Source organism: Salvelinus sp. IW2-2015, linkage group LG9, assembly GCF_002910315.2.
Source record: "Salvelinus sp. IW2-2015 linkage group LG9, ASM291031v2, whole genome shotgun sequence".
Taxonomy (NCBI): domain Eukaryota; kingdom Metazoa; phylum Chordata; class Actinopteri; order Salmoniformes; family Salmonidae; genus Salvelinus; species Salvelinus sp. IW2-2015.
The window spans coordinates 18567868-18578161 of record NC_036849.1 but is presented as its reverse complement, the minus strand read 5'-3'; the positions used below and the strand labels follow the sequence as shown (position 1 = coordinate 18578161).

The window sequence follows — 10294 nt, the reverse complement described above, 5'->3', positions numbered from 1 at the left end:
TAGTCTTATTCTGATGTTACCCAGACCTTCATAAACACAACCCACATATTTATTTCTTCGATAGCATATATGAAATGTATTTATTAGACTGTTAAGAGCAGATGAGTCAAAATGACTGCTCATTGACTCAAATGGAGTCAAGCCAGTTTAAAGCAACTTGAATGCTTGACAACCAGGGGCATAAGGATGAGATTGATGTTCTTTTTGGAGAAAAAAAACACTTCCATACAAATATTGACCATTCTGTGTACTGTACTTCAACATTTTTATTCATTTTTTTTTAATATATAACTTTTGTCCATATTTCTCACATTGCTGTCAAATACAATACTGTCCACTAAATGATTGCGTGCACATTGATTTCACATCACATTGACTCAGTCACCACCACCACATGTGATTACTAGAACTGCTACAAGGTCATACATCATCTAGACAATGAAGCCATTTCCACAACAGGGGATGGACTTCAACGGAAGGTTCTTGATCATTCCAATATCTAGGCAAATTGAAAGCTCTATAGTTGACCACTTCTACTCAACATGAAACCAACAAACAGTGTACCAGATATGTTTTCATTGTTTAAAAAACAACAATCACAACAACATTAAACATTAAAATAAATTCAACTTTTTGGGCATCAAATTGAAAACCGTTGTACACCGACTTCTAAATTTATAAATATACGTTATATACAAAATATTCGTATAAAACATAATAGAAAGACCAGTGCTTCATAATATTTAAATAACTAGTGAAATACTAATTTAAAAAAAAAACATTATTGGTTCAGTAATGTCAATTCTAATTATAGGCGTCCTTGGTATGATAGTCACTTTTGTTTTTCTTTGTTTTCATTTCTGGGCAATGTTGCATAATAAGAAGTAAAAATAGCTTCTTCTTGAATCCCCCTGGCACTACGTCATTTATTGCATCAGTTGTTTTTTCTTAAAAGTATTTTCCCTTCAGTTTTTGTTGTGCAATGGATCCAAGAAGAAGCAGGGCATCAAGCTCTATAACCCATACTTAAGGCTCTGTGATTCGGGATGCATACATTCTTTATTAACATTTTTTATGTAAAAAAAAAAAAAAATAATAATTTACAAAATTGACATAGGCCTGGGTCTCAAATATTCTCAAAAAATGAACCGTTTCTAGTATTTTTTTTCTCTCCTTGAAAGTTTATTAAACAAAGTCTCCTTTTTTGCATACTGTAGCACATCACCAGGGTAAATGGAAGTAGCTGGCTTCTTGTTGGCAGTAAGTTGATTGGTTGGTTGCTGATTATCAAAATAAGGTGGAGTATCTCCAGACAGAGCCCTCTCGTCCTGCTGATGGGCAAGGTGGCATAAACACATAGGCCTGTTTTCCATGGATATGGTGGGACAAGTCCTGTCAAGGGGCTGAATCTGTCAGTCCACCCTGAAGGTGAAACATCCAAAAGCCCAAGTTGTGTATTATTTCTCACAGTCTGTTCAGTCCTTACATTCTAACAAAGTTCTGTAGTTTGAGTCCTATTGCATTCATAGAGCACACCGGCTCGGTCCAGTTATCAAGTTTTCTAGAGCAGCAATTCACAGTTAAATAAATCCCTGTCTGTTTCTACACTGTAAACAGTCCAGAAGATATCCATTCTTCAGAATGTCTGATACCCTCCATGTATTATACCTGGTAGTAGAAGACAAAAAGTTAACTAGTTTAATCATCAGAGCAATATAATGGAAACCTTGATACATTTTTGCATTGCTGATTGATAACTGTTAATGACATGCTGTCAAGAGTTGCAGGAACATGTTCAGAGGAAATGTGAAAAAATAAGCTTACCTCAGTTGCTATGACGCATTCATTTTTCTCCTCTGCTATCACAAACACAGACTGGTATATTGAATCTCTTGGAGAACATATCGTTGCTATCCTACACTCTGGCCTTTCGCTGTAAATGAAAAGAAAACATGTCAACACTTAAAAACCAAACCACTGTCATTTATCAAACACTGGAGAATAGGAAGTAGGTCAAATCTATCCAGGTTGTCATCTGCAGGCAGCATTTGAACTTACCTGTACTTTCTACTCAACGGCATTTTCTCCTCTATCGTCTTTTTACAGTTCTCATCTTTATCCTCTTGCGACGGTTCATCCTTGTACTCCTTGGAGGTTTTGTAGTCCAAGTGGTAGTTGATGTGTTTGTGGTTTTGGGACTTCTCCCTGGGACAATCCACCTCTAGGTCCAGGTCCACCTTTTTGTTGGTGTTCTTCAGCTGCAGGTCAGAAATGATGTTCTCCTTCTGGAAATGTGAAAGGTTGTTCATGGTCTCTGAGTCCTGCTCCCTCTTCCTCTGCTGCTGGATGTGGCGCAGGACCATGGCCACCATGAAGATCAGCACCAGGAGCACCACCAGGCCCACACCCAGACAGATGGCTGCCCAGTGGAGCCTGTCTTGGGGCTCTCTGACGGGGCTGGGGCTGGGGCTGGGGGGGATGAGTAAAGGCACATCGTAGTACTGGCACTGGGTGCCGCTGAAGTGGGCTGAGCAGGTGCAGTCAGCAGGCTGGCCTTTGGCCCCATTGGTGCAGGTCCCACCGTTCAGGCAGGGTTTGGAGACACAGCTGTCAGTGGGCTTGTCACAGTTGCGGCCGGTGTAGCCCAGGGGGCAGATACAGGTGTAGTCGTTGATGCGGTCCATGCAGGTAGCTCCACTGGCGCAGGGGTTCATGGAACACTCGTTGATGTTGATCTCGCAGCGTGGGCCAGTGAAGCCTGAGCGGCAGCTGCACAAACGTGTGGTGCCATGGATTACACAACGTCCACCTGAACAGAACAGCCCAGCATTATCAAACAGTGCACATCATATTCAATTGAGGTTAGCTCTAATGCAGATGTCTCTAGAGAGAACATTCCAAATTGATTTGTTTGAGTAAGTGCTCTGTACTGACGGTGTAGAAAAGAACTCAAAGACAATAAACAAATTCCTTCTAATTGTTGTTGTTGAGATGTGGAGACAGTGGAAACTATCACATACCATTTGTACAGGGCAAGGAGGTGCATTTGTCCACTTTCTTCTCACAGTTGAGTCCAGTGAAGCCCCCTGGGCACTCGCACATGTAGCTCCGCCCATTGTCCCTTTCTCTGCACTTCCCGTGGAAGCAGGGTGAATCGGCACAAGTCAGCATTCTGTGCTCGCAGTGCGTCCCCTCGAACCCCTGTGGGCATGCACACCTATAGCCGTTCTCAAGGTCCTGTTGGCCACAGATAGACAGAGGTTATCACAGCCCACTGTCACAGGAAACAATCCCAGCAAAATTCAGTGTAGGTTTCTTGCTGTGCCTCTCATTTCGATGCCCTTGCGACTCCACATTATTATCTCATAATTCTCATGCCCCCTGTGCCCCAGTTTGAATTACATTCATTTACAGGAGAGAGTATGTGAACTGGCTAAAGGTCTATCTGTTGCATTCTTCTATACCGGCCTAGAGATGTGGATAGATATAGGAAAAACAAAAACAGGAAAGCCTGTGTGTGCTGTGTGTTGTGGGAAACGGATAGGCTTTCCGGGCTTACCAAGCACTGGCCTCCGTTCCGACAGGGCTGGCTGTCGCACTCCCTGACCTCACTGTCACACTTATCCCCTGTGAAGCCCGGCTGGCAGGTACAGGTGTAGCTCCCCTGGCCCGTGTTCATACAAGTGGCCCCATTACGACACGGCTTGTGATGGGTGCAATAGTTCAGATCTGTGGATAAATGTGTATATGAAAAACAGTTACTCCCCGGCCCTAGTCTCCTATCATAATCAGGATGCCTGATGACTCTTGCAATATTATAGGAACATGTCATATTTATACTGTCATATAGCACGTCCTGTGGTTTCCCCCTATGGGCTATTGAACAGCAGTACTTCTGTATTGTTTCACAACAGGACCCAGAGGAGCCTGAGACACTGACCTTGGTCACAGAGGAGGCCTCCCCAGCCCTCTTTGCAGGTGCACTGCCAGGGCTGCTGACAGGTGCCATGGTTTTGCAGGATGGATGCCTTTTACACTCATTACAGAGGGTCCCCTGCCAGCCCTCTCTGCATCTGTCACAAACAAAACATCACACCTTTAGCCTGTGTACTTACACACATGCAGGCAAATACACATGCAGGCAGGCAAGCATGTATGTAAAACACACCACACAACACCACACACACACACACACACACACACACACACACACACACACACACACACACACACACACACACACACACACACACACACACACCACACACACACACACACACAACACAACTAGATTAACTATTGTATACTTACACACACTGTCCTGGCCTTGAGCAATTTCCATTTATTTTGCTGCACCCTTCCAGGCAAATTGCTGCATATAAAAAATTAGACAAAACAGGAACTTTATTTTTTTGTAAACTCATTCAACAATAGATCATAAAGCTTCTGGCTCGGATTAGGAATCCCCTTCCCACTGTTGTAGTATCAAAACGGTTACCTGTCTATTTCTAATGAAACCTTAATTTGCTGTTTCTGTGTTGTGACATTGAATTTGCATGGTTACAAGACTAGTGTTTAACGGCTGGTTAGGCCTGAGCAGATGCTTGGTCTCAAAAGCGGACAGCTGCCCCATTGTTGTTGGTAGGCTGTTGAACCCTGTTTGCAGCTGCTGCCCTACCGCTCAACAATAGAGCCCGCAATTTAGTGGCGCGTGGCTGATAATAATGCCGCGATTAACCCGGCGCGTGCTGCTTTACCAGAACGCTACCCGGGATTATTCTACCCACATGTGCCCAAAATTGTGAGAAATCTAGGGGTGAAGGGGCTGGGTTGGAAGGGAGCGCGCCTCGCTATTTTCGCTCATCCTTGTCACTCCAAACTGCAAATCTAAGCCTTTCTAGAGCAGCGGCATCTCGACACTATGGGCCCTATTATGCAAATACTTTGAGAAATAACATCCTACTATATATTGTGAAAAGTCTTCTTAAGAAACACAGAACATTTTATTCTGATTGCTTACGTTCTTCGCAGTATTGTCCCTTCCAGCCCGGTAGACATGATATTTGCCCGTCAGGGTTGCAGGTGTAGTGGCCAAAACGGTCGTCTCTTGGAGCGCATATTTTTGAACAACTGTCCCCGTAGTAATTTGCATGGCAGATGAACCGGTATGAGTACCTTAACTCCGTCTGCTTCACACTCTGCACATCCTGGGACCACTCATCTCCTACTTCCAACTTTCTTTGAATGGCAAAATAACTAATCAATAAGGCAGGGTTGTTTGTATCTGCTGGGATAGAGAACAAAAAACATGCGTCAAGATAGTGTGGCCTATCAAGTAGGCTACTACTGTATGATTGCATGATTTAAAAAAAATGCCAAACAAACAGTGCACATTGTCTTGAATTATTTCTCTCAATAGGATAAATAGATGGTAAATATGTAATGGAAGTTTTCAGTTTATGATAGGCATATATCAAGGCCTGTGCCCTATTTTTTCAAGTGGGTCGGTGGACGGCGATTGAAATGTCATCTTCCTTTATGTCAGCAAAACATGTTCAACCCATTATTCCCCTTCCAAAGTGCGGAACAGCAAAAGGTGTAAAATACAGGAAAAGCAGTCATGAGGCTTTTGGCAAGGTTTAGATATTCTCACTAAAGACTTGAACACTTTCCCACGCTTAAAATAAACCAAAGGAAGTGCGATTGTGTTGGACACAGAGCATGAAAGAAGTGCTCTGTTGCACGTAATTCATCATTACACATGGACATCAACACATTCATATTTCCAAGTTTCATTATAACGGCAACATTTCTGTATACATTGCATTTATTAATACTGCATAAATTGCATTTATTTATACTGCATAAATTGCATTTAATTATAATGCGTATTGATTTAAATCTAGAGCATAGGGAGTATTTGTCATGCATCTGTAACAGTGCCATGTATCCCTCTAGCGGTGGTCATGTATGTAGCGCGCCACTCACCTTCAGGTAGGTCCGCTGAAGGAGAATACCATGCTTCAATGATTAGAGAAAACGAGCCCTAGGAGTGGAGAAAAAATATTATCCTACCATGAGTTTCATTTTTTCAGTTACACATATTTTTTCCCTATTTTTTTCTTCTTTAGATAACATGTATTGAATGATATGTGGACTAGGCTAATGACATACTAACATGTTATCCTAAATCCTCATGCACGTCTATATAGGTTAGTGCAGTTGTTTGATTTATGCTTAGCTCTTCACCACCCATCTTATTGCAAACACCGTTATTCCATGTATCAATAGGCATATATATTCTCAACCACTTCAATGTGGTATTATAGGCAATGCATAGTGTCTTACCGGCCATGCAAAGTGGGTGAGTGGCAGGCGAATAGGTTTAGTGAACGTGCCGTCCTCCATGACGCTGAACGAGTTGGTGCCTAGTACAGGTGTAACGACACTGCCGAAGTAGCAGTCACCTGGTGACACTACGGTCTGGTAGTTCTTCAAGCAAACTCGGAAAAAAGTCCTACACGCTGGACTACAAGATACGCCGTTTGCCAGCAAACCTCTATTATTCTGAAACTGATGAAGATCAAGCTCGAATACACCAGATCCCAGAACCTAAAGGAAGAGAATCAATTAATAAATATAGAACAATATTCCATTGCAATAATTTACATTGCGCATTATTATAGGCGTATTATATGCTATTACATGGTGCATTATTAAACTGTTGCTGTGTCAACATCAAGGCATGAATGATTCCAATAATAGTTTAACTATAAAATTACCTGCTTAAAAATCGTTATAATAATTGCGATGATAAAGGTAAACCAAGTTGCCATTCTTTTCCACAGATCGGTTCGTATCCTTTGAAAAATAACCTGTTCTCCACAGAGGGCTCCTATTCCAAGCAGTGATGATGAAATATGAAATTTGGAAATTAGAAATAAATAAATCCTTCTTCAAAACCTTTTTGGGCGAGACCGAGCTCCGCAATCCAAAACGCGCAGAAGTTGAGAAACCTTGTTATCCAGACAGTGAGATGCAGGTTAAACGCATAACAGTAACGTCAATATCCACAGTTTATTCATCCTTCTGTCTTTACGTTGACCTTCCATCTTGATCCTGCAGAAAATGTGTTTTCTCTTGGCGTTGTGTCGATGCAACTCTTGCGCTTTGCTTATACAGAAAGCTTCTGGTGGCGCCAAGATTGTTGTGAAAATGTGGCAGGACATCAGTCACAGAGAACTCTGTTTCTTAATGAAGGGTGTTTCACGTCTCGGTTCACGTTATATACTTGTGTGTCATTATGAATACTGTCAATCAATAAACACCGCCCCTTTCCATCCACGCCTGTTGCAACCAACCCTCATGTCCAATTTTAATAATCCTGCCGTTGTCTCTCGCAGGAGACAGACTTCTGACTATCAACAATTCGGCATCTGTTGATATGTTTTTGGTTCACTGAAAGGGGTTTTCAGCACGTGTAGCCTTACAGCAATTTTGAATTTGTTTAACAAAGGATCATTTATATATGTTATTACGCACTTTTATTCCAAATATATTTTGAATAATAATTATTTAATTAATTATTAGCAATTAAATGTCATCCTCTTTATTTGATGTTATTATCAGTAATTACGAAATTAATATCATAGCATTTGTACGAAAATCCTGTCTATTTTACCCTGTCTATAATTCATTGTGACTCGTTATCTCTCCCAGATTGTACCTTTAACATTGGATAACTATTAGTTAACATTTGATATAGTTTGTTTGGTTTATATTGCACTAGTAGACATTCCTGATAATCCTAAAACGGATTACCCTTTCCTTTTTTTAACCTGTACATCAATTTTGCACTCTCCAATTGGCTGTGCGTCATTGGGTGCGCCCTCATCCACAAAGATGCCACGTGCCTCTTTGGTCGCGTGCCTACCATTATCACTGACCACACATCTTTGTTAATGCCACATATTATATAGAATAGTGAAGACGAAGCGGGAGATAACCATACAGCTGTATGATAATGAGCTGAGCTCTATCCAACCCACTCATCAGAAATGTGAAGAACTGCTCAAATCCAAACTTCCAGTCTCATTCTCTCACATAATTATTGTAACAGAGGTTATCAAGACATGTACTTATGTTAGTGCATTAAATCAATATTGTTTTTCAACTTTATACATGTTTTTGTTTACAAGTTTGATTATTGTTGTGTGTTTCAGTAAACATATTAGATTATTGTTGTATATTTCGTGTAAACTAAGTGTTAATTACCCTGTTCACGTTGTGTTGATTTCTATTAAATAAATGCCCAGTAAAATACCATGCCACCTGCTCAACCAACCTCCATTATATTACCTTCACTGGCAGACAGCCAATTGTGGAAATTGAAGTGGGGGGAGACTGTAGTTCTACTTATTATATGTTAGTTGAACTTTTAAACAACTATGTTTGTTGAACATGTAATATCCAGCCACGCTGTTAAATAACGTTCCCTCTTTCCTTTTTAAGATCAAATGATTGTTGAGAGAAGGAAGCCAAAAGGAATCCAATGAAGTAAATGTAGGACTTAAACAAATCATTTAAACCCTCCATACAGTTTTATCACACATAGACCCATGCTGGGTAACAGCATTGTTGGCTTTATCACTTATTGAGCAGACCGCCTTGTCCAGCAGGATTTACAGTGGAGGAGTGAGGGAACAGGATTTACGAACTGTTCCCTGGCCAGATGAAGGTGTCTTATGGCAGAACACTCCTGCAGAGATGACCTCATCTACACCCCCCACGTTTGACTTATTGGTTGAAGGCGATTCTGTTGAGCACAGGGACAATGGACTATTGAGTCTCACATCTCCAATGCACTGGAGCCCTTTTCCCACCATTCACCGTGGCACACTGGACTGGTCCTGTGGAGAATCGCTGGAATTTTCAGACTGGTCTGTATAGACGAGAGGTTTACTCAAACCGTACAGTAGCAGTGATGCTCAGAATGTCAGGAGATCAGAGTCATAGCACCTGAGCTCAGCCAGACTTTTGTAGGGTTATTTTCCTGTTTTCTTAAGTGATAGCATGGATGCAATTTGTAAAAAGTCAGTTTATTCTGACTGAATCAAGGAAACTGGTGAGCTTCAGTACCGTGCTAATAAGTCATACCCAAGGCCCCTCATACACACTTCAAAACTTCTACACAGATGAATAATTTAGGAGGTGGTAAATTAATAACTGTACAAGTTAAGTTGCCTGGATTTGTAACCTACATCCTTTAAATATGATAAATAAAAACAGACAGCATCAGATAGGCATATGGAGCTGTATCTCCAGTATGCTACACTTGGTGTCATCAAACTTTCTCACTATTTACCCATCACCCCGTACCTCCCCAATCCCATTTCATCACTATTTACCCATCACCCTGTACCTCCCCAATCCCATTTCATCACTATTTACCCATCACCTCTGTACCTCCCCAATCCCATTTCATCCACTATTTACCCATTCACCTGTTACTCCCCAATCCCATTTCATCACTATTACCATCACCCCGTACCTCCCAATCCCATTTCCATCATATTACCCATCACCCCGTACCTCCCAATCCCATTTCATCACTATTTACCCATCACCCTGTACCTCCCCAATCCCATTTCATCACTATTTACCCATCACCCGTACCTCCCCCAATCCATTTCATCACTATTTACCCATCACCCCCGTACCTCCAATCCCATTTCATCACTATTTACCCATCACCCTGTACCTCCCCAATCCCATTTCATCACTATTTACCCATCACCCCTGTACCTCCCCAATCCCATTTTATCACTATTTACCCATCAACCCGTACCTCTCCAATCCATTTCATCACTATTTACCCATCACCCCATACCTCCCCCAATCCCATTTATCACTATTTACCCATCACCCTGTACCTCCCCAATCCCATTTCATCACTATTTACCCATCCCCCGTACCTCCCCCAATCCCATTTCAATCACTATTTACCCATCACCCCATACCTCCCAATCCCATTTATCACTATTTTACCCATCACCCCTACTCCCCAATCCCATTTCATCCTATTTACCCATCACCCCCATACCTCCCCAAATCCCATTTCATCACTATTTACCCATCACCCTGTACCTCCCCAATCCCATTTCATCACTATTTACCCATCACCCTGTACCTCCCCAATCCCATTTCATCACTATTTACCCATCACCTCACCCACCTCCCCAATCCCATTTCATCTATTTACCCATACCCCTACCTCCCAATCCCATTTCATCAC

General features: G+C 41.8%; 1 protein-coding gene across 1 annotated transcript; it reads right to left on the bottom strand.

Annotated features, from left to right (window-relative positions):
• Positions 1-251: 251 nt before the first annotated feature.
• On the bottom strand, positions 252-7255 carry LOC111968750 (delta-like protein 4). The gene is given in 12 exon segments (XM_023994600.2): positions 252-1668; positions 1825-1933; positions 2059-2809; positions 3021-3237; positions 3560-3729; positions 3941-4010; positions 4013-4073; positions 4312-4372; positions 5021-5284; positions 5989-6046; positions 6349-6612; positions 6783-7255. Coding segments are annotated over 12 exon segments (2085 nt in total). The 5' UTR covers positions 6837-7255; the 3' UTR covers positions 252-1662.
• Between the last annotated feature and the right edge of the window lie 3039 nt (positions 7256-10294).